This window comes from Chinchilla lanigera, unplaced genomic scaffold (assembly GCF_000276665.1).
Source record: "Chinchilla lanigera isolate Chin_1 unplaced genomic scaffold, ChiLan1.0 scaffold00100, whole genome shotgun sequence".
NCBI lineage: Eukaryota > Metazoa > Chordata > Mammalia > Rodentia > Chinchillidae > Chinchilla > Chinchilla lanigera.
In genome coordinates, this window is record NW_004955501.1 from 2,736,571 (window position 1) to 2,764,415 (window position 27,845).

The following is a 27,845-nucleotide window of genomic DNA, read 5'->3' on the forward strand; positions in this document are numbered from 1 at the left end:
CTACAAATAGCTTTCTGCAAATAGCTGAATAGAGAACACAGATTAATTCCTTGATCTAATATCAAGATACAAGTGAGCTATGAAATTATTTGAGTTAGTTTTAGTTCACTGGGTGGTTTTATTAGTAATGGAATATTTTAAACAAACACCCAAGTTTCAAACCTGTGCTTGCTGAAATGACTTCAACCGCTTCTTAAACCGTGATGGGAGAACAAAATCACAGCCCCTTGCCAGGAAAGCTAACTCTCCTCTTAAATCCGGGTCCCTTCGTAAAGATGTTTCCTTGATCATCATCTTTGAAAAGTGAACATTTACTTCGCAACTGTCCAGCACACTTCTGAAGATAGTCAGATTTAGTAAGCTGTCAATCTTGTCAGGCAGAAAGGTATTTCTCTTCTTATCTCCCAAAGAAATTAAATTTACGCATTATGTTCTCCCAGCCTCCAAGGACCACAATCCATGCTTGTCCTGACATGTAGCTGGTTCCCAAATACAGCCTGTGGCTCCCAATATCTGCTCATAATTTTCTAATTAGACAGCTTGCAAAGGGCCTGTTGCTCCTTGTAGGTAGCTTTATGTCAAATAGAACTGCACATGTTGAGAATACAGAGCCTTCTGGGAAAGGAAGCACCCACTACTCCGAGTACCAAAGTTAGAAACATTACAGCTGGATCTAAAAATAGCAACTTCTCAGATAAAGCTAACTTCTTAAACTCAGAGTATATGAGGTGTCACTAAATCCACATAAAGCAATTTCTCCTCCAACTAGGAAAAAAACAATGCAGAGAATATTTTCAACTTTCACTACTTAATATTTTATGAAAAAGAACAGAGTAAACTTCAAATTTGAAATTATTATTTCAAGAACTGTTTTTATTTATTTGAAAGGAACCAAATATTTAAAACCTTCTAGACCTCTCTAGTCCAAATATGGAGAAAAACAGAAACTCTCATCCTCAAATGGTAATTTACAAATACATTTGTTGATCTCAGATTTTGAAATCATTTTTTTAAAGCAGAAGGCTAGCTTAGTCATAAACATACTTTTTTTTGAAGTTATTATAGCTGTAGTTTTAAAATTTATTGACAAGTAGAGCAAAGAAAGTAGAACAACTGAATATTGTAGACAAGTTTTAGACACATACAACTGAATGAAATTTATTCAATAAATAAGGGTATAAAAAATCATCAAACAAAGATGTCATGGTGTATCCTGAATTTACAAGACTTTTACCTTGAGGAACTTTAATAAATCCTCTCAGATTTAGAAAACATTGTATCATTTTATCATATATTAAATACAAATAAATAATTAGGCATTTGTGTTTAATATTTAGAATTCAGAATTTTTTATTCTCATTATCCAGTATTTATAGTTTTAGAAAATGTGAAAATAATATCATTTAAAGAACAAAAAATAATAGTTTGCAATCTTCTTTTATTGTCTAATTTGGTGGGTATTAAGTTCTTTAGTTTTCTGGCTGGGTGTGGTAGCACATGCCTGTGATCTCAGCACTCAGGAGACTGAGGCAGGAGGATCACCATGAATTTGAGGCCAGCCTGGGCTACACAGTGAGTTCAAGGCCAGGTTGGAATAAATAGTGAGACCCTGTCTCAATTAAAAAAAATCTTTATTTTTCCATAACTTGTCAGCTTTTTTCCTATTAATTTTAAGACATTCTAATAACTCTATAATGTATCTACTGGGTTTATATGTCTATACTTACTTTTTTTTTTAATTTAAGCTGTGCAACCTTAGCTCATATTAAATCTTACCTGAAAGCTTTCACTATCTACTAAGATCAAAAGACGATTATAACTGAAGATCACTGGTTTTATGCTCCATTCCCAGTCTTCCTTATTTTCCCACTCTTCTCTCTCTCTGGGCTTACATGTTATTAACCATTTAAGCTCGCTAGCTTTCCTATATTTTTTCCTTATACTCACAAAATACTCTTCCTTTCCTCATTACATATCTCTAAACTAAAAAGTTTGTTACAGTCATTAGATGTATGACTTAATTAATTTTATTCAATTCAACCATATCTCCCCCTTCCATTACCAATCTACGGCTTCAGAGGGGTGAATCTTCACCCCTCTCCTAAAAATGCTCCATTTCCTCAAATTATACACAATCTAATCATTCTTCAAAATCCAACTCAAATTTTACATATTTAGGTCCTTTACTGTGACCACTAACTTTGTACAATGTTTAATGAAGGACTGTACACTATCCTTAAACAGCCTGCACTTTATCTACTCTCTGGATTAGCCGATTTCTTGTAAAACAGAGCAACGAATACCCACAACACACTGAAGTATGCTAGTGTTTCACTTTGTTATGCTCTCTTAGTTCTAATCTCAGTAACTAAGCTGCATACTTACTAAGCGTCAGTTGCTTCTGTCCCCAGTTGGCTTGTGCTGGTTGAACTTTTCACAACAATAATGCAATCACATGTGACATAATGAAACATGAGTGTAGAAAAAAGAGTAGTTTGTAAAAAAATTTTAAAAACAACCTAAGTTTTAAAAAGAGTAAAATTAAATAACTAAAATATTTTTGCCATAAAATTAGGTGTGGGTAGGATAAGAGAAAAATCATTAAAATCTAGAAGGTCTCTACATTTAAACTGCTTCATTACTGACTTATTACTGTACCCTCCTAAAGGAATGAAAACTAGAAACAGTCAACACATGTATTGCGATTGTGATTTATTAAAGAAAGGTATCACAGAACTTATGAAATTTATTTTCAAAGAAAAGCCTTATATCAAAAAATATCTGAAAAAGTAGGAAGAAAATGTTCAAATGGGAAGAGGAACAGGGAGGGGAGAGAGAAGGAAGGGAAAAGGAAAAAAAGAATAGAAAAAATAGAATAAAACTGTCGTAAATAAAGAGGGAAAAAAGAGTTGAGGGGAGGAGAGGGAATGGGGCAAAAAAGAATCAAGACATATTATTCACAGGTACAAATTCCCTATGAGGAGTGTGGATTTATGTTTTTTTTTTTTGGTACCGGAATCGAACTCATGACCTCAGGCTTGCCAGGCAACTGCTTATGCTGCTGAGCTATATCCCTGGCCCAAGGAATGTGAATATAATGTTTATCAAAAGTATACCAATAAAATTAAATTTAGAAAAATGAAATAAAAATAAAGACATCTAAATAAACTGACACTCTGAATTAACATGTTTAAGATATGGATTTTTAAAATTACTAAGTTATTATAGTTAGTTTTTATAGTTTATGATTTCCTACAGATCACCAGACTCAATCATGTTCAGGTAAAGAAGCTTCTACTTGTAATATTTTATAATCTAATAATTCTTTCCCAGTAGTGTCTAAACTCTTGAGATAAGTTCAATTTTATAATCATTCACTCATTCAAAAATTTTTATGATTACTTATTATATGCCAGACATTTTGCTGGGTGTGAGGATAGAGAGAAGATAAGGAAGTGGTCTCTTTTTCCTCATTGCACCTCCTAGGATAATGTTGGTTTGGAGTGAAGGACAAGAAATTCTTTTTATTCCATTTACTTCCTGTAACTCCCTGAAATCTGAAAGTTGTAACAGTGGTTAAACGTCACAACAGAGGTTAACAGCTCCTCAAAGGAAAAAAGTCTGCTGTGTTGCTTCACTTTTAAGAGATCATTCCTTATGTCAGTGGTGGTGAATCTACAGCATGCGTGCTGGAGAGGGCTGTCTGTATCACTGAAAACTCTAAAAGCTTCACCATCACTAGGTCTGTCTTTTGATCAAATAAGATCTAAGTTTTGATTCTTTTCCAACAAATTCAGAGGGGAGAAGATCAGAACCTCTTAAAGGCTAAGAAAAGAATTAGTCTGTGTTAATAAAATTACTGACAGAGGAAGAATAGCACAAAATTAGTAAAATTTGCTTTTTACTTGCTTATTTGTGTTTTTATGGAAAACTTAGCTCTAGAAAGGGATAGAGGACAACTAGAATACAGCACCAAGCACATGATTGTTAAACTAAGCTCTTCTTTAACGGAAAAAGACCAAACAAAAGGGAATTTCATTATAAATAAAAATGTGTCCTGCAACCTCTCTCCTCTCTTCTATCTGCTTTGGTCACAGGGCAAGTGTCACAGGGGGCGGGCTGGGAGGTAAAATGGGGAAGTTTCTGGGTGAGAGTTCTCTGCTGGACAGACGTTCCAGAATAAGGAAGACTAGAGAACTCTAAACACATGATTTATAAATTCAGCTTAAGAACATGGGAAATCAGGAGCAATGGACAGTTAAAATGGAGAGTCAATTTTGAGGGTCTACCCAATGTCCTTCTGGAATAAACTATGAGATCTTTTTTCTGGCCCCTGCAGCATATATCAAGTCTATTCCCAAAAGCTGGCCATCAGTAGGTGCTCCCTGCACAGCAACATGCATATTTTCTCAGTCTGCAGATCATTCATGAACTTACCCTATCCAAAGATATAGGTAGTCCTACCTGACCATGTGCTCAATCTGGGTATCCAGGACAATTACAGGACAGTTTGACTAAAGCATGCGAGAAATCGGTGCTCTCTGTGGTAGGTATGACTGGGACTTAGCAGTTGTCACCTGAGAATCTAGCAACTTAGACTGGGATTCCCTTCCATTCTTGCTCTGGAGGAAGATATAGGGAATGGTAAATTTCTGAGTATAGATTTTAGAGGTTCCTCAGTATAGCTGTACAGAAGAGAGGTTGGTCTCTATTATCATTCTAAAAACAATTTCTTTTAGGATAGCCTTTATTATCTCAATCAAGAAAAGATCTCCTCTTACCATGATATAAAAGGACCCAGAGAACTGAGGAAAAGTTTAGAACAAGCCTGTATCTCAAGGAAGGTTAGAGGGGGAAAAGAAAGGAGAATAAAATTCTGTGTGAGACCCAACACATTCTTTTTACAGAATTCATTCTTTGAGGCTTACTTTGAAACTCAGGATAGAATTTTTAGAAACTTTCAAATCCTTTTATAATTCTTTGACCTTCCCCTTTTGACTATGAAGACAAAGTTGATACATAATATTTAATTCTCCCTTTCAGGAAAGAGTTATACAGAACATTTGAAGAAAAATGGAGCCAGGTGCAATGGTACTCCCAGTACTAGTAATCCCAGCACTCTGGAAGGCTGAGGCAGAAGATGCACAAGCTTGAGCCCAGCCCTGTCTCAAAATAAAAAAGGCTCGACAGATAGCTCAGTACTAAGGTCCTGGGTTCAAACTCCAGTAACACACACACACACACACACACACACACACACACACACACACACACGAAGGGATGGGAATGTAGGTCAGCAGCAGTACCCCTAGGTTCAATCCCTTAGTAATGGAACAAAGTGGAGGGGTTGATTATGCAGGACAGAAAAATCACTTTGAACATCTATCTGAAGGAGAAAACTACTTACTTTGATTTGTGTATGCAATGTGTCATGCCAAAATAAGTTTGGCCCTTTACTCTATACACTAACATAAAATTGTTCACCAGCCTCAGATGAAAGTACTAAATGTAGTTATAGAGACTGAGACGATAATATTACGTAAGGATGAGTTAGAAAGGCCATTGGGACAATCTAGGCAACAAAGTTGTCAAAATCTCCATGACAGAAACACTAAAAGCAAGGCTGGGAAATGAGCTCAGCCATGAGAACTGTGCTGAGGTGAGTATCAGAAGCAGGCCCAGAAAGACAGTCACTCCAGTGTGACACCAAAAAATGTCCTTGAAAGATGCTGCAGGACAAAAAGGTTACATATGAAGGGGAGGTTGTAGCAGATTAGAAACCTCTAGTTTACAAAAGGAAGCTGGCTGTTTTAGAAAAAAATACTAAGTCAAAAGCCATTCTCAGTTCACACAAAAATTTACACATGAATGTTCACTGTCACATTATTCCTAATAGCCAAAAAGTGTAAACAACCCAAATATCAATGTAATAATGGTAAATAAAATGCAAAGATGAACAACACCTGAAATTCCAAGTAATGGAGTACTACTTAGCCACAAAAGGGACAAAGTACTACTGGTACATGTTACAAAATGGTAAACCCTGAACACATGCTACGGGAAGTCAGTTAGTCACAAATGTATGATTCCATTTACATGAAATGTCCAGAGTGAGCAAATCCAGAGAGAGAGGAAGTACGTTATAGCTACCCAGGGCTAGGGTCAATGGGGATCGACTGCTAATGAATATGGATTTCTTTTTTGAAAATATTCTAGAATTAGTGCTGATGGCTGTACAACTTTATAAAATATATGAAAAACTGTACACTTCAAAAGGATGAATTTTATTGTAAGTAAACTACAGTATATCTCAAAAAGGCTTTCTCACCTTGTAACTCTAACTGGTTAAGTAGCTAAAAAGGGTGGAATCATATACTTTATTGAAAATATCACTGTAAACAGGCTTTAAAAGGAAACAGACTACAAGCTAATTAGCAGATTACACCAAATCCTAAAATTCTATATTCTTCTTCTTCATGCCCTAACTTGGTGCTTTTCATTGTTTAACTAACAGCTTGTTCTGTGTTAGTAATGCTGTTCTACTCTTAAATAATGAAATGCTTAGGTGTGAAAAGGAGGTCAGATGGGTGGTTATCAATATTTTCTGCTTCCAGCCTGTCCTCTCGCTTTAAGCCGCCACAAACAGGAAGGCATGTGTTACGGAGAGTGTCTGGTACACATTTTGTGCTACTTCAGTTGCCTCCACATGACAGAAACACATTCCATGACCAGTAACAGAAAAAGGACCCAAACCTATTATTTTTACTTTCAGTTTTCAAATACTTGGAGTAAAGGTAATTCTAGGATGTAGTAGTGCAGGAAGAGAATGCAGAGTTTAAAATTACTAGATGTAGTAACTCAGATCCCTAGAAGTTCTAGTTTCTGGAGTTTAAAATCTTTCTTAATCTGTTTTTCTTCATCTCTCTTCTCTTGAGGAATTACTTCAGTTAAAAATTGCTTATTCTGAAGTGTAATAATTCATGTCTGGTCTATAAATATGTTAGACAGCTAAAGTCAGAAGGTATGGGGGTTTCTATTTTACTGACACCGTAAAATGAATGCAGGGGGCGGGAGACACAGCAGGGAGAAAGAGGAGTCAAGAAAAAGGGAAGGAGAGAGAAAGTGGATTTCTCAGGAATTCTGAGTACAACCTGAATTCATACATGTCACAATGGAAGGCTAGAACTGATAGCCAAGGATCTCCTCATGATACTGATTATTATATTGTAAATGTAACAGCTGACACAGCTGTGCCTCTTAGATGCCACATTGCTTCCTGGGGTAAACACCTAAACTGTAATCTCCTAAAGTAGAATATGAAAGGGGATGATAGGACACCCCCCCACCCCGACATAATCTAGATTAGCTACTGTTTGCTTATGATCTCAGGGGAAATGTCAGGACTCTTAAAGGTCTTATTTTGGTTCTTTCGAAGTAGGGAGACCAGAAGGTATAATACTGTATAGTTAAACGTGTGAAATGATCAGTTTACATAGGTAATTTTATCCAATTTCTGAAGATAATCACATTAGGAAAAGTCTAGATTCAATATTTCAAGTCTGGATATAATAGTGGAATCTCTTTGGGTATCTTAGAAAAATTACTTTTATTATTTTTTTCTTTGTACATAAAGATGATGTTGGTTGTTAGGAAAAGTTTAAATACCACAGAAATACACAAACGAGAAGTCTCTATAAAAGTGTTTATAAGTGTTGTTTATTACTAACAAATATCTACTGAGCACCCACTAAGTGCCACCCACTAGTTTAGGTTTTGGGATCTAGCAAGGAACTAAACATAAATAATATGCTAACTATAAATGACTGCTACTATATTACTCAAATAGGCGAAGCCTGTTTGACTATATGTTGACAGTAGCCTTTAATCTTAAAGTTATTAAGCTATTTAAAAATCTTAAGATTTTAATTTATAATGTTTACTAATCTAGGCACGTTTTCTCAGTTGAAGGGTTTACACTAGACTTAAGTATTACAGTTTAGAAAAAGTAGTCTTTCTCTTTATTCACTTTAAATCTTCTTCCTTCATTGAAGAATCTTCCAGCCACTTTTCATACTTTTAATTGTAAAAATGGAAATTGTTAATCTTTGTTTTTACTAAAATTAAGCAAAAATAATTAATTTTAAAGGGATATTCAGGTTTATTATTTTAATCTGTGAATAACCATTAACATGTTATTGTCCCACAATGCTAAAAACAGACCAAAAATAACATCAGCTGGTCTTAATAAAACAAAATTAAGGTATCATTTATTATCTGAATCACCCAATCAGCAGTTTCTTACTGTTCTTTAAAAACACTCCATTATCCTTCATGTCAAACCATGTCCTCATAACTCATTTATCTGTGACTATGAAACTCTTTGGGGCTTCAGCCACATCCTTTATTTGCTGCCTTAAAAGCTATTTTCTTAACTTGCATTTAACTTGCCTGCCAGCCCTTCTGCACACTTTATTCCAAGACCTGCAGAGCTGTTCCCTGTCACATGGAGGCTCTGTGAAAAAAAAAAAGTGTACTGCATTCTGAAGATTCATTAGCCAATGACAGAGAACAACACAGTGAGAAAGTCTTCATGCAAAGAATGGAAAAAAGAAAAGAGAATTTAAGACAGAAGACTAAAAAAAAGTCTGCTTCGGTGGAAAGGTCAGAGATCAGTTGTGACTATGGAGGACAGGGGAGTAAAACCACCGTCAGAATCATTCACGAAGGATTTACTGTACTCTGGGTTTATTTTTTCAAAGTGATCCTCCTGCTGTAACTTCCAGAGCTGCTGAGACTGTACATGCATACATACAACGGCACTCGGCACAATGAATATATGAACCACTGGCAGTTTTTGTTACTGATATTTAGTAATGTTTCTAAGATTTCTAATGCATTTAACAAAATAGGACACTGAGCCTTATCCATAGTTGGCTTTGCTGATCTACCACGAAATACTATCTAAACCAGGAGTCAGCAAACTTTCTGTAAATGGCCAGATAGTAAATATTTTAAGCTTCAAGGTCTCTGTTGTAACCACTTCACTTTTCAGGTACAGCACAAAAACCACCACAGATCACATGTTAGTGAGGAGATATGGCTGTGGTATTGTCAGCAGTAAGCTAGATTTGGCCCTAGACTGCCCCTGATCTAAACTAATAATCTCTTTATCAATTTCTCAGTATTGTCCTAATATTTTCTATTTGGCTCTTTTTCACAAAAGAGTTTTGAATTTCATTTATATCTGAACAATGAACACTGCTCACTCTTAAGTATGACATATTACATCAAATCAATCTTTTTTCAATTAATGTCATTGGAAAGTTCTGCCCATATGCTACATTAATCAAAATATTTGAATAATTGGTACATTTCCAACTGTTCAAAAAGAAAAAAGTATTTAATTTAATCTTTAATCTTTAGCATACTTCTCCTATTTTACTTTTTTTTGGAACTGGGAATTGAACTCATGACCTTGCACTTGCCAGGCAGGCGCTGCACCGCTGAGCTATATCCCTGGCCCTGCCTCTCCTAGTTTACTTCCTATTACTCTCTGTTCACTTTCTCTGTATAAGAATAAAACCATGGAAAACAATACTGTATAAAAACTTGTAGTGGTTGAAAAATACCAACTTCACAGTAGTAGTTACTTCTGAAAAAAGAATACCAGGGATTTTAACTACATGAGATGATTTTTCAAAAACTATGAATATGATAATGAAAACACTAAAGCAAAGATCTAAAATATGGCAAGATACTAAGCTCTGACAAAGCTAAGTGCTGGGTTATAAGAGTACTTTTTTTGTCATTCATATTTTTTGTCTTTGCTTAGCAGGGTTGATGAACTATAGTCTATGGGCCAAATCTGGCCTACACTGCCTGTTTTACACACCACCTTCTACCCCTCCCCACTCTGCCCACTGCTGAGGATTAAACCTAGGATGTTCTGCAGCTTAGCTACATCCTGACCTTTTTTTACTTTTTAAAACTGTTGACACAGGTCTTGCTAAATTGCACAAGATGTTCTTGAACTTGCCATTCTCTTGTCTTTAGTTTGCAGAGTACACAGGATTATAGGTGGGTATCAGCACATCCCCCTTGAAGTGTTTTTTTTTAAGACAAAGATCACTATCTGACATTGACTTTTTGACACATGAAAGCCTAAAATATTTACTGTCTCATCTTTCACAGAGAAAGTTTGCCAACTCCTGGCTTAAAATGTTTCACGAGAAGAAAAAATTGAAAGTAAAAGGGGCAGCAACTAAATCAAAGAAGAATAGTTGGTTTTCTTGCATTAAGTATCATTGTGAATGATACATCTTACCTCTTTAAATGTTTTTCAATTTTTATCAATCAAAAATCTCACCATGTTTTATTCTATTCTATGATACTAAAACTTATTTGTAAGAAGATGGGAAACAGTATTTTAATCAGATTTGTATTTCATGAGCCAGGTGTGGCGGTGCATGCCTGTCATACTAGCACTTGGGAGGCTGAGGCAGGAGGATCATTGTGAGTCTGAGGCCAGCCTGAACTGCATAGTGAGACACTGTCTCAAGAAAAAAAAAAAGAAGAACCTCACCTTAGATTTTTATTTCAGTCCATACTTGTAAAAAACCCGAGAAGCTCATTTAAAGCCTAGTGTGGGATTATTAGCAGCTCTACTTAGGGATATCACTAGAGGCTTGTCAGCACTTCTGAGACTGGAGAAACCAGCAGGAATTTGTATTCTTTTTTTCACAGGAGACAACTGAGGAAGAGGGTTAAAAAACAAAACAAAACACAAAATGTTCTATCACAGCAAGTGTTTCTGGCTGTAATGGCTGTGAGACGTTGTATAGGTCATCAGAAAAGGTCTTAATTTTCGTTTAATAGACTTATGGGGGAAATAGTGAGTTAATACATTTAAATGATAAATGCTTCATGTGCTTTACTTCATAACTGGTAGCTCTTAAAATGTTACCATTTGGATACTGCTTTATAGGTTTTATTTTCTTTATAAGATTCTAAGCACACCAGTATTTTATGTGAATTTGAAGGATTACTTTTGAAATTAATTTCCAGTTTCTCTTCCAGTGACAACCCAAGTTAACTAAAGATATTAAGATTTATAAATCAACACGTAAGATTTACACAGAGATTTTACAGAAATGTTCAGTGAACAGCTTAAGATTTTTATACTTAAGTCATATTATGACCTTAAAGATGCATTATTTTAAACTTTGTCACTAGGAACCAAAAAGTGCACAATAGCAGCCATGAAAGATACACCTGGTAAAACTACTGATCTGGTCACAACCTCTGCTTTTTCCCCTGCTTAAACAAAAATTTTTTTTTTGTTTTTTTTGCGAGACAAGGTCTCACTATGCAGTTCAGACTGGTCTTGAACTCACTATGTAGCCCAGGCTGGCCTTGAACTTGAGGTGATCTTCCTGCCTCAGTTTCCCAAGTGCTGGGATTACAGGTGTGAGCCACCACACTTGGCATTCAAATGAAATTTTTAGTAAGACTAAAACAATAAAAATATATCACTTGATTTTTAGCATGGCCACATAAATATTACTTGTAGTATCTCATTTTAAAAATAAAATTACTACATAATATTTAAGAATATACAAAAAGGCATAATTAACATGGCAAAATACTTATGGTTAACTCTACCATCCAGATGGTGAAAGAGGACACTACTTAGACTCCTAGTCCCTCAAGGAATTCACCCTTCGTTGGCACCATCTCCTTTCCCCAGGGTTAACCACTGTTCTAAACACCATACTTGTTGCATCCACATATTTCTTCAAACTTCTGTACAAATGTGCTTGTCTTAAACATTGAAGTCATTGTTTTATAACTTGTTTTTATGTCTGTGAATTCATACAAGATGACACATATTGACATTCATGTGACAGAGATCATGTTTATCAAACAGTCCAAATGCCTCTGTATGCTTCCCGGCTTTAAAGACGGGAGCACTGGAGTATGAGTAGAAGTTAAATGTGTCATGTGTAGGACGAAGCAGTTAAAAGCATCACCCACTTCTTCCCCTTTCTCAGTGAACTGATAAAGCCACGTATTCCAGATGGCTCAATGAGGAAACTATAAGAACCTGGAGCCTCCATCAGCCTAGGTCCTTGAATGAGGTGGCAAAGAGTCCCTTGATAACTCATAACTTATGAAAGGAACAAGGAATAATCTTGTGCTAAGACACACATATGTATATTCAGATGGGCAGATAACTGCTTTTCTGCCAGTATTCAGAAGCAATGCAACCACTAGGTGGCTGCATCTTAGCCTTCTGAAAATACTTTTAGGATTCTAGAATGATACTTATTCTCACTTGCATGGAAAAGCCAATTTCATATTCTCTAGTTATTACCTTTTCTGAAAATCTACTGCACTAACAACACTTTCAGATACATGCTCACATTCTGCTTTTCTCGAGTGTTAGTTCTGTCTCACCAAAGAATTTCAAGTTTCTTGAGAATCATGCCCTTGTTGAAGGAGGTAGACAATTCCTGCAATCCCAGCTGGCCAACCTGGGCAACTTAATGAGAACTTACCTCAAAATAAAAAATAAAAAAGGTGGGGATGTAGCTCAGTGCTAGAGCACTTCTTTTGCTTGTGCAAGGCCCTGGGTTTAATCCCCAGTACTGGGGGATAAATCATGCCCTCTCTTCTCTTGTATCCTGTTCTTTAGAGATGTCTACACAGGCATGCAGTAAAGAGTGCACCTCACTTGACTGGGAAGGATGAGAACTAATATTAATGCCTATTTTATGTAATCACTGTTCTTAAGTACTTTTACTTCATACACACTGTCTAGATCCTTACTATTTCCACTATATGGTTGAGGATATTAAGGCTAGAAAGGTATGAAAAGGGCAGTCTGCCTTACTTTAAAGCCTTTACTTTTTACTAAGTGAGATCATTCCTAGTGCAGAACATAAAATGGCTAACAAAAATAATTTTGTTTATAAATTCTGCAAACATTAAAATTCTTTAGACACTGCTCAGGACTCAAGATTATTGGGTCTTACCTTGATCACTTCTGGGGTCTGCTGAATCAAAACCACTGAAGTAGTGTCTTTGGGTTTATCACCATCAGGACCCTTACAGACTGATAAATTGGCCTTAGAGGAAGTTGTCAAGGTTTCCTGTAGAATCTGCATCATTTCTTTTTCCTGGGATAGGCTACCTCTGCCTGATTTGCAGTCAACTAGTTCTTGAGCAAAGTCTTCAATACTTTCCAGAATTCGCAGTAAGAGGGCTCGATCCTCTTCCTCTATTTTGTGTCCATTGGTTTCAATGATTCTTGATAAACAAGAAGGTGAGACTTTTTCCACAGGTAAGACTTTAGATTTAGGCTCAGTGTCTCCAGGGAGCTGACCAGTCAAAGTATTGTGACTATTGAGAGAACTGGAGTTTTTACCCTTGGCAAGCGGTTCTCTTAGTGAGGTCTCCATCTTCTGTGAAAATGATTCCAAATCCATTAACAATTTATCTATCTCTTCTTGACTGTTGGAGTTAATAAAATTTCTCTGGTCTCCTGTTTGTACCTTAGGAACTTTAGATTTAGTGTCTTCTTCAGGTAGATGGACAACTGGTTTCTCCAATATCTTACCAATTTCATTTTGTAGTGAGGCAGAATTTTTTAGATGAGTACCATGGTCGGAAAATGCTGCACTATGTTCATTTACCTTTAACAACTCATGACTTGGCCCATTCTCTGTTGTTTGCCCTTTATTTAATAATGCTTTCTTTCCATCTGACTCTTCTTCAATATAAAGAGTTTCCATTAAGTCTCCACAAGAAACATTCTCCATAGGGTTCATAGTTAATGATGGTGATTGAAGCTGGACAGCTTTTAAAGTTCTGAGATCATTTGCCTCCAAGCTATATAAGGAATTTGTAGAGTTGTTTGGGATGGTTTTTACAATGTTCATTTTCCTAGAATTATGCTTGTCATCTTGGAATTCAATAGTTTGAAACTGTCCAGAGTCAGGGGCTGAGAGCTGGACAACATCTTCATATTTAGGGGGCTGTTCAGTGCCATACAGTGGTGAGAAGGGAGTCAGCTGTAAGCTGGGCATGTTACTGACTAGTTCTGCTAAATCTATGGATTCATTATTCCCAGACTGCATGAATTCAAATGGTAACTTTTTCAGATAGGATGCTAACCTGGTCATTACATTCATATAGATAGTTTCAGAACTAGAAAATGTATCATTACCACTTCCTTCACTGAGGCTACCTCCTGATTTTTTCTTTATACATTGTTTTATGATATCTGTGCATTTTTTCAAATCCTCAGAGCATTTCAGTAAGATGTCTAAACACATTTTTATATCTGTGCCAGAAGAAAAATTATCTATTTTATGCTTTTCCAAAATCTGAGTAACCAGGTCTTCTTCAGAGAAGTTTTGAAGAAGCATTGAAGTTAAGTTTGTCTCAAGTGAGTTTCTATGAGACAAAGATTTTTCCTCAACTGAAGAACTCCTGAGTAAACCAAAGGATGGAGAGGTCTCATCATTGTTATAATGGCCACAGAGCAAGTCAAAGTCAACTGACCTCCTATTAAATGAATCAGACTTAACTTTCCTTCCCTTTTTGTAAGCTACATGGTTAGAGTTTTTTAGTTTTTCAAATGAAAATTCCTTTATTTTCCCACTGGCAAAACTGATTGCTTCTCCTGCAATGTCCTTTAAGTTACAGCTATTCTGCAACATAGATGTTCTCTTGACTCTGGGTATGCCTGTAAGGACCTGATGGGGATAGTCACTGTCTGCTGAGGAAAGTCCATTTTCGTGGGGTAGAAACACAGAATTCAGATCTGCATCTTTGAACTGAGACACAGGGATGTGCAGGAGGTCGGCACAAACACTGTGATGTACCACAATGCAGTCAACTCCGTGTGTGAAGGTATGGCAGGTTCCAGTGCAATAATGTATAGCTTGCTCAAAACGTCGATCTATCACCACACTGCTGTAGTGGTTTACAGTACTAACCACAAGTCTGTAAGTTGCTGCCATATCATCAAATCCACTGTGGTGGGACGTGGAACTTTCTAGAACTTGTTTTGAGAAAAGTCACCTAAATGACAGCTAAAAATATATTTAATGACAGTATGCTGTGGGTACAAATATGACTTCCCACAATGGGAAACCACTTAAATTTGAGGTCTGATTAACTATCAGTGTACAGTAGCTGCTGCACATATGTGCTTGTATCATCAAGTCTAATAATTTAATAATTGTTCATTTTAATTTAGTAATATGATACAACTGGATTATTTTTATGAAAGAATATCCTTTTAGTTCTTCAATGGTTCTACAATGCAGAAATTTACTGTCATAAATCTCAGTTGGCAGTATAGACGCATTGTGATAACTGAGTCCTCCAAAGGTTTAAATGATCCATTTTTCTGTGAACGACAAACCTATAATAAAAGAAGAAAATAATTTAAAGGAAATATTTAATACAAGAACTCTTCTTTCTTTGCATCCTATATGCAGTTAATTACTAAGCCCTATTCCTTACTACTAGTGGCTGATACTCAACAGAGGCCTTTGTTTTGTCCTTACTACCTAGGAATCTATCACTTTAACTCTGCCTTGTTGCCTCTTCACTCCAGCTGAAATTTCTTATCCCACTCTCCTTGCCCCCTACATGGCTAACAAACTAAGATCTAGACAGCTTTCTTATCCTTCATAGCTCAAGAATTAACATTCTTATTCACTTTCAAGCCCTATAACATCTGTTCCCATCCACCTATATCTGAATTTTCCATTAACAGTGTATATCTATATTTCCTGTTACCAGTCTTTGCTTCCATCAATTTAGCATTCTCAAAGACTGCTAACATGCAGTGCCAGTTCATTATATTGAAAGATCCTCTACACATGGAAATTATTCTCCCAACATCTTCTTTTTTCCTATTTAGAGAAAAACTGTATTACTGTTCATATCTTCCAGAGTCTGTCTCATACAGATGTCTGTTCATTAAATAGACAGAATTTACTTAACCATTCTCTTACTTTAAAAAAACTTTTAAAACATATAGTTGTTTTCCAAAAAGGTTCTATTCATGTATCTATTCAATCAACAAATTTGTTTCCTGGCACTGCCAATCAAACCCATGGGTGTGCTACCCCTAAGCTACACACCCAGTTTTCTTTATTTTTTATTTTGAGACAGAGTCTCACTAAGTTGTCCAAGCTGGACTTGAATTTGCAATCCTGTCTCAGCCTCCCAACTAGCTGGGGTTATAAGCATGCACTACCGTCATCAGGTTCAACCAACAAAGATGGGGTTTCTCCTATATGCCAGGTGTTAAGTGCTAAGGATATAACAGTGAATAAAATAAAGTCCTTATGGAGCTGACAATATAGTTTTAGAAAAATGTAACTAGGGGGCTGGGGATTTAGCTCAGCACCTGCCTGGCAAGTGCAAGGTCATGAGTTTGATTCCTGGTACCAGAAGAAAAAGCAAAGAAAGATGTAAGTAAATATCTAACTTATCAGATGGTTGGTTATATGTGTTACGGAGAAAAATGGAGCAAGGCAGGGTTTATAAAGGATGAAAAGGTGCTGTTTTATAAAGGGAAGTCCTCACTGACACATGAATAGACATATGAAAGAAGAGACAGAGTGGGCCAAGGAGCTGTCTATTGCAAGTCATCTTAGGCAGAGTAACCATAAATGCAAAGGCCTTGAGGTAGGAGCATGCTTGATTTATTAACAGAGTGACCAAGGGGCTATAAAGTGGATGCAGCAGAGAAAGCAAGGAGAATATGGGAGGTAAGGAGACAAAGGAAAGGTGGGAGTCTACATCATGCAAAGTCTATACCATTATAGTTGGTAAATAACTAACAGTTAATGAACAGAGGAATGACATTTTCATCTTGACATTTTAAATTGATGAATTTGGGCTGTTATGGTCAAAGATGTAGAGATGCGAGATAAGCAGGTAACAATTTCTGAAAAAATGGTGAAGTAGTAAGCAACAACTCAGCTTCTTCAAGATTCAAAATCTACACATTGTAAAACAACTTGGGGAAGAAAAAAGGAGGGAAGTGGATCCCTGCGACCCAGGAAGAACCTGAGGGGAAAATTGAAGCCTACAATGATATTGAAGAGACGAAACATAACATGGAAAAAGAAGGGGCAATCTGTGCTTTCTTCCTGGCCCCTGACTTGCTTGTGAGAAAGGAAGATCAAATCTATAGGCATAGTGAAAATGGGGGACTCCAAGACCTTCAGGGAGAAACACAGCGGTGCAACAGACCAGTGGATACTGTCTGTCACAACAGCCAGTGAGTGACTCTAGTCCAAGCACCTCCCATATTCCCTGGAGAGAGTGGTCAGATGCCATTTCAGGGAGGGCTTCAACTGAACCCAGGACTCCGAGCAGCTGTAGGTGGTTTCATTTTAGGGTTCCCAGTGGTGCACTCCTAGAGTGACTGGTTGAGGGACAGCCACGGGAGATAGTCATGATCAGAGTACTAAGGGACATACCTGGAGAACTTGGTTGCTGGGCTAACTACATTGTATTCTTTTCTGCCACATTAACTCAGGTAGTCAGATCTTGGGTCTGTGGCAAAGAATTACAGTTAGCCACACTCAAATTACATCACTGAAAAGCAACTAAGGAGTTCTCTAACTAGCAACAAAGTCTTTAAATTACAAGCATACACAAACCTCAGCATAACACAAACGAAAATAGTAGAAACATGAGAAGACAAGGCAACAAAATGCCTCCCCAAATTCCCAACTTCCCTGAAGCTGGTCCAGGGGGCAGCAAGAGACAGAATAATAGAAGCCACACACCCAGATTAGTTGAGAGGATAACAGGAGGTTAGAAAACAGCTCAGAGTTACTCAGAGGGATTAGAGAAGATATAACTAAAAAGAAAATGGAAGTAATAACCAAAAAGATGCAGGAGTTTTCAGAAGACACAAATACAAAGATAGATTAGCTAAACAAAACAATACAAAACATGAACAACCAGTTTACCAAAGAATTAGAAGCCATGAAAACGTTTCAATCAGAAATTGAGGAGATTAAAATCATATTAAAAGTACAGGCAGTAGAAGTGACCAATGTGAGGAAAGAATTTCAGTACTAGAAGACAGTAATGCCTTCAAAGTCAATTACTTAAAGACACCTTACAAAGAAAAACAGAACATGAAAAACAGATCCAACAACTGCTAGATGATGCAAAGACTAATTTAAGAAAAATCTGATTAAGTGAAAAATCAGAAGACAACACAAATGGCATAAAAACTGCTTGTAAAAAATAATGGCAGAAAACTTCCCAAATATAGGAGAAAAAAAAAAATAAACATACAGATAAGTTAGGTATATAGAACACCAAACAGCAATGGCCATAAGAGAACTCTCCACACCACGTTATACTCAAAGTACCAGAAGTCCCATCATAGGGACAAAATCTTCAAAGCTGTTAGGGACAGGCAACAAATTTCATATAAAGTTAAACCCATTAGAATTACAGCATACTCCTTTAAACAAACCTTAAAGGCAAGAGGACTAGTAGTAAAGTGTTTCAAGCCCTAAAAGGTAACAACTTCCAACTCCGACTTAATGTTTGCTGCAAAACTTCTCCTTAAAATTGACAGAGAAATAAGGTATTTCCATGACAAGGAGCACCTCAAGAAATTCACCACACAACAAAAAATTCCCAAGGATATCCTAGAAAGAGATGAAGAAGCCAACAATGTCAATAAGTCAAAAAGAATGAATACACTTGGTGATATGAATAGCTAAGCAAAAGGAAAAAAATAAGCAAATGGCAACAGGAAAATAATGCATCAAAAGAAAAAAGTCAGTAACTTTCAGTAATAATTCTCAATGTTAATGGTCTCAATTTCCCAAACAAAATGTTGGCAGAATGGATCAAGAAACAAAACCTGACAATATGAAGTACATAAGAAACATGTTTAATTAAAAAAAAGCTCACAGATTAAAAATCAAAGGATGGAAAACAATACTCTATGCAAGAGCAACCTAGAAAAAAGGCAAGAGTTGCTATACTAGTTTCAGACAAAGTGTATTTCAAGTCAAAACTGACCAAAAAAGACAAGATCATTACATATTAGTAAAGAAACAATCCAACAGGCAGAGTTAACAATTATAAACATATATGCACCAAATATAATGCACCCAGCTTCATAAAACAAGCTAATACACACAAAAAATTAGATAAACTCCAATACCATTGTAATGGGGGACTGCAATACCCCACTGTCACAAATGGACAGATGAATTACACAAAAAAAATCAACAAAAACTCTCAGAGTTGAACCAAACCTTCAAACAAATCGACTTAATCTAGATACCTACAGATTATTCTGTCCAACAACAGAATACACATTCTTCTCAGCAGTACATGGGGCTTTCTCCAAAACAGACCACATACTGGCCATAAAGTAAGCTTAAGTAAATGCCAAAGAAAAAAATTATCCCATACATATTATTGGATCTAATGACACTAGAAATCAATGGAAAAAGACACTACAGAAACTATGTAAACACATGGAAATAATATCCTCCTGAATAATCAATTCATCATAGATAAAATTAAAGAATCAGAGTCTATAATCAAATGAGAATGTCATTATGTCATACTAGGACCTATGGGACACAATGAAAGCAATCCTAAGAGGGAAGTTTATAGTGAATTCCCATATCAGAAAAACAAAGTAAGCTCAAATGAATAATCTAATGATGAACCTCAGGGTCCTAAAAGACAACAAACAATCCAAACCCAAAGCTAGTATAATGAAGGAAATTATAAAGATCAGAGCAAAAATTAATGAAACTGAGACTAAAAAGATACAGATATTCCTTGTTTAATGATTATTTGGACTTGTGATTGAGGCATATTATTTCATTCAGATTTATGACCTGCTGCTTGGACTTATGACCTTCTGCTTGGACTTATGACCTATCCTTTTTTTGGGGGGGGGTACAGTTCTGTACATCTTGTTGATAGAGCCTCAATGTCTTTTTTTTGTACAGTAAACCCTGTTTATCCAGTACTGTAATTTTTGTTGACTGTACTGTATAGTACTGCAGTTTTATGTTGTTATACATTATAGTACTCCATGTAAAATTATGCAAATAAGTGACATCATCAAGTTGGAGTTTCCTTTGAACATTTCTTTATTCTAAATATTGTAATGTACATAGGATAATACAATTCCTCATTTATTTATTTATTTATTTATTTATTTTTTTTTTTTTGTTTTTCTCTGGTACCGGGAACTGAACTCACGACCTTGCGCTTGCCAGGCAGGCGCTTTGCCGCTGAGCTAAATTCCCAGCCCTACAATTCCCCATTTAGAGACCAATTCATTTAATAACCTAGCCACAGAACATGGTCATTAAGTGAGGAGTGCCTCCACAAAATATCAATGAATTGAAGAACTGGTTCTCTGAAAGACTAAACAAAATAGATACAGTGATGGTGAACCTTTTAGAGCTTTCAGTGATAAAAAACAGCTAGCTGTGGCATGCCGTAAGTTAGCCACTACTGCTTTAGCCTATCTTACCAAAATAAGGAAAGGCCCAAATCCATGCAATTAGAAACAAAAAAGATAAAATCAAAATGGACTCTGCCAAAATCCAGAAGATTATTGGTAGCTAGTTTGAGAACGTGTACTCTAATAAAATAGAAAATTCATAAGAAACAGATTTCCAGATACATATGAACTACCAAAGCTGAACCAAGAAGATATAAAAAACCCAAATAATCCAGTATTAATTAGTGAAACTGAAGTAATAGAAAAAAAACCTAGCAACTAAGAGAAGACCAGCTCTTGATAGATTCACTGCCAAATTCTGAAAGAACTTTAGAGAAGCTGTAATGCCAAAACCCCTCAAACTCTTTAATGAAATCAAAAGGGAAGTAGTACTCCCAAAATCATTCCTGGAAACAAGCATTATCTTGATGCCAAAACCAGAAAAGGATCTAACCAAAACACAGAACTACAGGTCAATTTCTTTAATGAACATAGGTACAAAAATCCTCAGGAAGACATTGGCAAACAGGATGCAGCAAATCATCAAAAAGATCATACACCATGACCAAGTAGGATTCAGGGATAGTTCAACATATGCAAATCAATAAATAAAAATCCTGAAGAAAACAGGCATAGAAGGTCTGCACCTCAATCTGACAAAAGTCATCTATGACAAACCAACCATAAATACACTACATGAAGGGAAGCTGGAAACTTTACCCTTTTAAAATCAGGAACAAGACAAGAATGTCATCACTCTTGTTCAATATAATACTCAAAACATTAGAGCAATTACACAACAGAAAGAATAAAAGGGATATGGATAGGAAAGGGAGAAGTTAAATTACCATTATTTGCAGATGACATGACCCTCTACATAGAAGAACCCAAAAAATCTACCAAAAGACTCTTAGGATAACCAAATTCAGTAGTGTAACAGGGTACAAAGTCATCCCTCAGAAATCAATAGCACTCCTGTACACACCAATAATTCACAGAGAGAAATCAGGAAAATAACACCTTTCACAGTCTCATCAAGAAATATGAAATACCCTGGAAATAACCTATCCAAGGACATGAATGACCTCTACAAAGAAAACTATAGTACTATCAAAGTGGAGATTAAAGGGGTTATCAGAAAATGGAAAGATATTCCCTGTTCCTGGAATGGGCAGAACTAGTACAGTCAAAATGGTCATACTTAAAAAAGTGTTACGCAGACTTAATGCAATTCCAATCAATATACCAACAGCATTCCTTACAGATTTAGAGAAAACAATCCTAAAATCTATATACAGCCAGAAGAGACCTACAATAGCAAAAAGAATTTTGGCAAGGCAGGGGTATCACAATCCTGGATTTCAAGTTATACTACAAAGCTACAGTGATAAAAACAGCATGGTATTGGGAAAAAAAACACCAAAAACACTTGTGAATCATGCACTTTGGCAGTGCATATGCTAAAAACATTTGTCAATCAACAGAACAGAATAGAGGATGCATTCCAAGCATCCTCAGCTATGTTATCTTTGACAAAAAGGTAAAATCCTTTTGCTGTAGGAATGAGCCTTTTTAACAAACAGTACTGGGATAACTGGCTATCCACATGCAGAAGATTGAACCTATCCCTGTATCTCTCAACATGCAATAAACTAAAATCAAAATGGATCAACGATCCATTAGAACAAAAGCAATCTATTGGAAGACAAAATAGGTAAAACACTTTAAGACATATGCATGGGCAAAGACTTTCTGAACAAAACCCTTGTTGTACAAGAAATAATACCAAGAATCCATAAATGGAATCCCATCAAATTAAAGCTTTTGCCCAACAAAAGAAACCACCAACAGATTGAAGAGAGAAGATATAGTGATAAAAACAGCATGGTTTTGGGAAAAAAAACAACAAAAAAAAACAACAAAAACACTTGTGAATCATGCACTTTGCCATTCTATAATGGGAAAAAAAAAAACTTGCCAGCTACTCCTCAAGGGACTACTATCTAGAACATATAAACAGGCACAAAAAATTAGACCCCTCTAAATTTTAAGACCCAATCAGAAAATGGGCATCTGAAATGAATAAAGTATAAGCTGTCAATAAATACATGAAAAAATGTTCAACATTGCTGGCCATTTGAGAAATGCTAATTAAAACAACACTAAGATTCTATCTCACTCCAGAAAAAATGGCTATCATGAAAAAATCAACCAATGACAAATGTAGTGAAGCTGCATGGAAAAAGGATCTCATCTTCACTGGTGGGAACGTAAACTGATACAACCACTATGGAAATCAGTATGGAGATTACTTAAAAAAACTAAAACTAGAAATTCCATTTCTTTTCTATGAAGAAAGAAATACCTAGCTATTTCTTTTCTAGGTATCTTCCCAAAAGGGTTAAAGACATCATACCACAGTAATGTACGCACACCCATGTTTATAGCAGCACAATTCCTTACAGCTAAATCTTGGAAGCAGCCTTTATGTCCATCAACAGATGAATGGATAAAGCAAATGTAGTATTTCTACACAATGGGCATAAAGAGAATAAACTTGAGTCATTTGTAGGAAAATGGATGCACCTTCAGACCATAATGCTAAGTGAGATAAATCTGACACACATGCTTAAATATTGCATATCTTCTCTTATATAAGAAACTCAATATATAAAGTGTAATATAAAGGACAAATAAAAAGAAAAAAAGAGAAAAAAGTTACTATAACCTAGTATAGGTAATGTACCTACAAGTGTACTTTGATTTAGTGTAACTATCTTATTCTTATGTGCTTTGGCTACTGGGTTATTAATCAGAATATATGATAATTAACTTTATAAGGACGTAGAAGATAAATGAATCTGATGCTGGCAAAAAAATGGGTATGGAGAAGGGGAAAAAAAGAATTGAGATGTTATGTACATGTACTAATTCCCTATAATGAATGTAATCATTATGTACTGCAAACATGTACTAATAAACATTAAAAAAAAAAGGGTAACAAATCAGGTATAATTGCAATGAGACAGACAGTAAGACCGGGTGCTTAGCTTAGGAGAGTAACAGTGAAGATGTAACAACCAACATGATTTGCTGAAGGACTGCTGCATTAAGGATAGTGCAGTAATACAACACCACCAAGGAGACTGCGGTACAGGCCAAGTGTAAATTCTATTGCACCATCATTAGCATGGTGTTTTAATGATAAAAATCTTTACCATTAATAGTGAGAAACAGAACTGTATAGTTTTATATTTTATTTCTTTAACTGTAGAAACTATGTATTTTGTTTACTTCTTGGCAAATTGTCTATTCTAATCATTTAATCATTTAGGTATTTGGGAACTCAGTGAATACAGAAAAAATGCTATTAATTCATTAATTCTTACTTGTGTTGAATTCTTATTCTGGTTAAAGTATTAACTGCTTGTTCTCTAGATACAATGTTTACTTTTTGTGTGTCAGTACTATATACTACTTTAGTTACTATTGTCTTATTAAGTTCTACTACCTGCCAATGTTTTCCATTCCCCTAATTATGATTCTTTTTTACCCTCTACATGTTCTTTGATGGCATTCCAGATAAAGTGCTGAGAATTCAAGAAAAATCCTACTGGAATTTGATTATAATTGAAATAAATTAATGAATTATTTTGCAGGAACACTGACATCATTATAATATTGATTTTCTATACTAGATGAATTAAAACTTAATTCTAATATTCTTTTTCCTCTCTGTCGTTTTCTTCAGGCATGCCACACCCTATTTTTGTTCCTAAGTATCTTAACTTTGTTGTTATGTAAATGGGTCTTAAACCACTTCCTTGTCTCCAAATCTCAGGTGGTAGCTTATACAAAACTATAATACAACTAAATATACTCAGGAAGGATACAGCTAAAGCAGATTTCTTCTCCAGTAACAGGGACTGAACCCAGAGCCTTTACATTGAGCTATATCCCCAGCTCCCTGCATCCCCACCCAACTCCCAACTTTTTATTTTTTGAGACTGCGTCTCATGAAATTACCCAGGCTAGGCTAAAATTTGGGATCCTCTTGTGTCAGGCTCCTAGAACGCTGAGATTATAGGCATGCAATGCCACACCCCGCTGGAGGTGTTCAGTAATTAAGTGAAAATACAAAGTAATTACAACAGAGGAAGTATTCTGGAACCAAAGACAAGTACATGGCAATGGAAAAATTACCTTCCCAAAAGATGCACATCCAGAACACAGGGAAGAAATAATACCAATTACTAAATACTATGCACCTTTTCAGAAATAAGATTTTTAAAGAGCTTTTGGATATGGCTAAGAGGGAAGGCAAACACAAAGCCTAATGTTGAAAAAATATTGTAGGATAACTATATGGGCATTATGAGGACTATTTCCTAATACAGTTGATAAAAATGTTCCAGAGGCAAAAATATGTGTTGAAAAATTTAAATATCCAGGTACCTATTAAAACATGTGTCATGTAAATTCTTAAGCAGCTATAAAAATAAGTTTTCTCTGAACTTTTAGAAAGTAAAGAGGTGAAATATTTCAGTAGGCCTGACTATATAATCAAAACAACTGGTTAAGAATGTGGTAGAAAGTACAAGAAAATATTCATATTATATTGGAATTTGAACTAGTCAAAGAATGGAGAACATATGCTATCCAATAAAACATCCAGAATGGATAAAAATATTCTTTATCTATACTTTAAATGTGGCTAGGGCAACTGAGGAACTGGATTTTATTTAATTAAAACATATTAAGTTGTAAAATCACTTCAGACTCACATAGAAGTTGCAAAAAAAATGGTAGAGTTCCTGGGAACCCTTTCCCTAGTTGTCCACAGTGCCAACAGCCTACTTCTCAGCAGCACAATGATCAAAAGCAGAAAACTGGCAGTACCTTGTTTGCGTGGTACTGGGGTTGAACCCAGGGCCTTCGCACCAAGCTGTATCTCCAGCCTTTTAAAAGTTTTTTGTTTTGAGATTAAGTTTCTAAGTTGTCCACCGTGGGATCAAAGTGGGATATAACTGCACCACCATGTCTGGCTGATGCTAGTACTGTTAACTATAGAACTTACTGAGATTCTGCTAGTTTTCTACGCACTCATTCTTCTCTCACTCCCTTTCTTCTCTATCAATTATCATAATCGGGATACAGAATTAAATCTTCACAGCTGTCCTGGAAGACCAGCTGTAATGGTTAATTTTATATATCTACAGGGCTCGGGTATGGAGCCCAGGTATTTGGTCAAACACTATTCTGGATGTTTCTGTGAGGGTGTTTTATGGATAAAATTAACATTCATAACAATGGACTTTGAGTAAAGCAACTAACCTCCATAATACAGGACAGATGGGCCTAACCTGATCAGTGGAAAGCCTCAGTAAAACAAAGACTCATCTTCCCAGAGCAAGATGGAATTCTGGAGGTGGCCTACTTTTGGCAACACTTACATTGAGCTATATCCCCAGCTCCAGAATCCACTGAATCTTCTGCCTGCTGGCCTACTGATTTTGAATTCGAACCAAAAGAAGGAAAGAAGGAAGGAAGGAAGGAAAGATTTGGAGAGAATCATACAGTATGTACTCTTTTGAGACTAGCTTCTCTCACTTAAAATTTCACATTATCATATATATGTCAACAGTCCACCTTTTTTATTGAGTCATTTTATAGTTACAGCACTGCTTACCCATTCATCCACTAAAGGATATTTATGCTATTTCCAGTTCTTTATTATTACAAATAAAGCTGCTGTGAATAATAGTGCATGGGTTTTGTGTGAATACAGTTTTTGTTTTTCCAGAGTATATAACTATAGGTGTGACTGCTGGGTTGTATGGTAAATATAACTTTACAAGAAACTATCAATCTGTTTATGACTAGGTGTGCCATTTTATACACCCACCAGCAATGTATGAGGGACCTGATTGATTTCCTATTCTCGTAAGTATTTGGAATTGTCAATAGTTTCTATTTTAGCCACTCTAAAAAAAGTACGCGTTATTTCATTGTGGCTTAATTTACATCTCCTTAATGGCTAATGACATTGAACATCTTTTTATATGATTATTAACAAGCCTCAAATCTTCTTGTAGAGGTGCCTGCTTAAACTTTTACTCATTTTAATTAATTATAATTAAAATAATAGTATGAAGTTAGTGGTTAACATATTAGAGCAGTTCTAAATAATAGGAAAACAACTTCCAGAATTTCTTTAAAAACAAATACAAAAAAAGATGTAAAAATAAAGGTAGATTTTAAAAATGAATTCTGGCTAATCATGAATTATCTTAATGAAGAAAAAAATGAAGGGAATACTTTGAGCTAATTATAAATTTACGTCCTTCAGTTTTGAAAGGACTCAAACAGCAGAAAGTCAAATTCCGAGGGGTAGCCCAAAGAATTGATGAAAAGTCTACAATCAAAACAATTCAAGTTCCAAAAAATGCCTCCCCAAATTATTATTTCCCTGGTACTTGGATCTGACTTGTAGGTGTTTTACCTTTTTATTTTAGACTATAATTCAACGGATGTTCAGATAGGATCCTAGACATGGAATCTAATCTGTCTTAGCTACTTTTCTGGTTGCTAAGACAAAACACCTGACACCCACAAAGTTAAAGAAGGAAATGTTTATTTCGGTTCACAGTTTTTAAAGGTTTCAGTTCATTGTCGGTTGGCTCCAAGGTGGAGTAGCATGGCAGAGGAGCATCACAGATAAGAAATAGTTCATGGCAAGCAGTGAGGAGACAGCAAAGCAGAAAGCAGCAGCAGCAGCAGCAAGCCTGCCTTGTATGCTAAAATATAATCATTCCTTGATATTCCATACAGGCGGTAAGCCTCTTGATTGGTGCCACCCACACTGAGTGGGGCTTCCAGTATCACACCCTTAATCTACATTTACATACCCTAATCCAACCAATTTTTGAAACTCCCCACCTCTGACCACATGCCCCTGCTTTGGGGCAGGGGACATCTAGATTCAAGCCATAATCCAAGAATTCTCAATTAAAAATACAACCCAACTCAGAACCAAAGTGCTACTGTTTATATACATGAAAACCAGGCTATATGGGTTTAAATCCCAACCCTGCCACTTACAAGGCCAATCCAGTCTCTATAAATATGCCAAATTTATACTCTACTTCTAATATCAGTGGCAGCATTTCATGACTCCACTCTTCCCAGTTTTGCTAATTTGATAGACTAAAACCTGGAAGCACATGGTCTTAATTTGCAGTTTCTTTTTGGGGGGGTTACTGGGAATCAAACTCAGGACTTTGCACTTGCCAGGCAGGCACTGTGCCGC

General features: G+C 35.9%; 1 protein-coding gene across 4 annotated transcripts in view; it reads right to left on the bottom strand.

Moving 5' to 3' along the window:
* The window catches only part of Ppp2r3a (protein phosphatase 2, regulatory subunit B'', alpha), a 103,983-nt gene extending 88,554 nt beyond the window's left edge, over nt 1–15,429 (bottom strand). For 2 of the 4 annotated variants that reach the window (XM_005406782.2, XM_013505755.1), the window contains exon 1: nt 13,035–15,429. In XM_005406782.2, coding sequence (XP_005406839.1) covers nt 13,035–15,026 — 1,992 coding nt within the window. In that variant the 5' untranslated portion in view covers nt 15,027–15,429. Of the gene's footprint in view, nt 1–162; nt 619–13,034 lie in introns of those variants that run through there. The other 2 variants (XM_005406783.2, XM_013505757.1) reach the window with 2 other exon arrangements.
* Nucleotides 15,430–27,845: the final 12,416 nt, after the last annotated feature.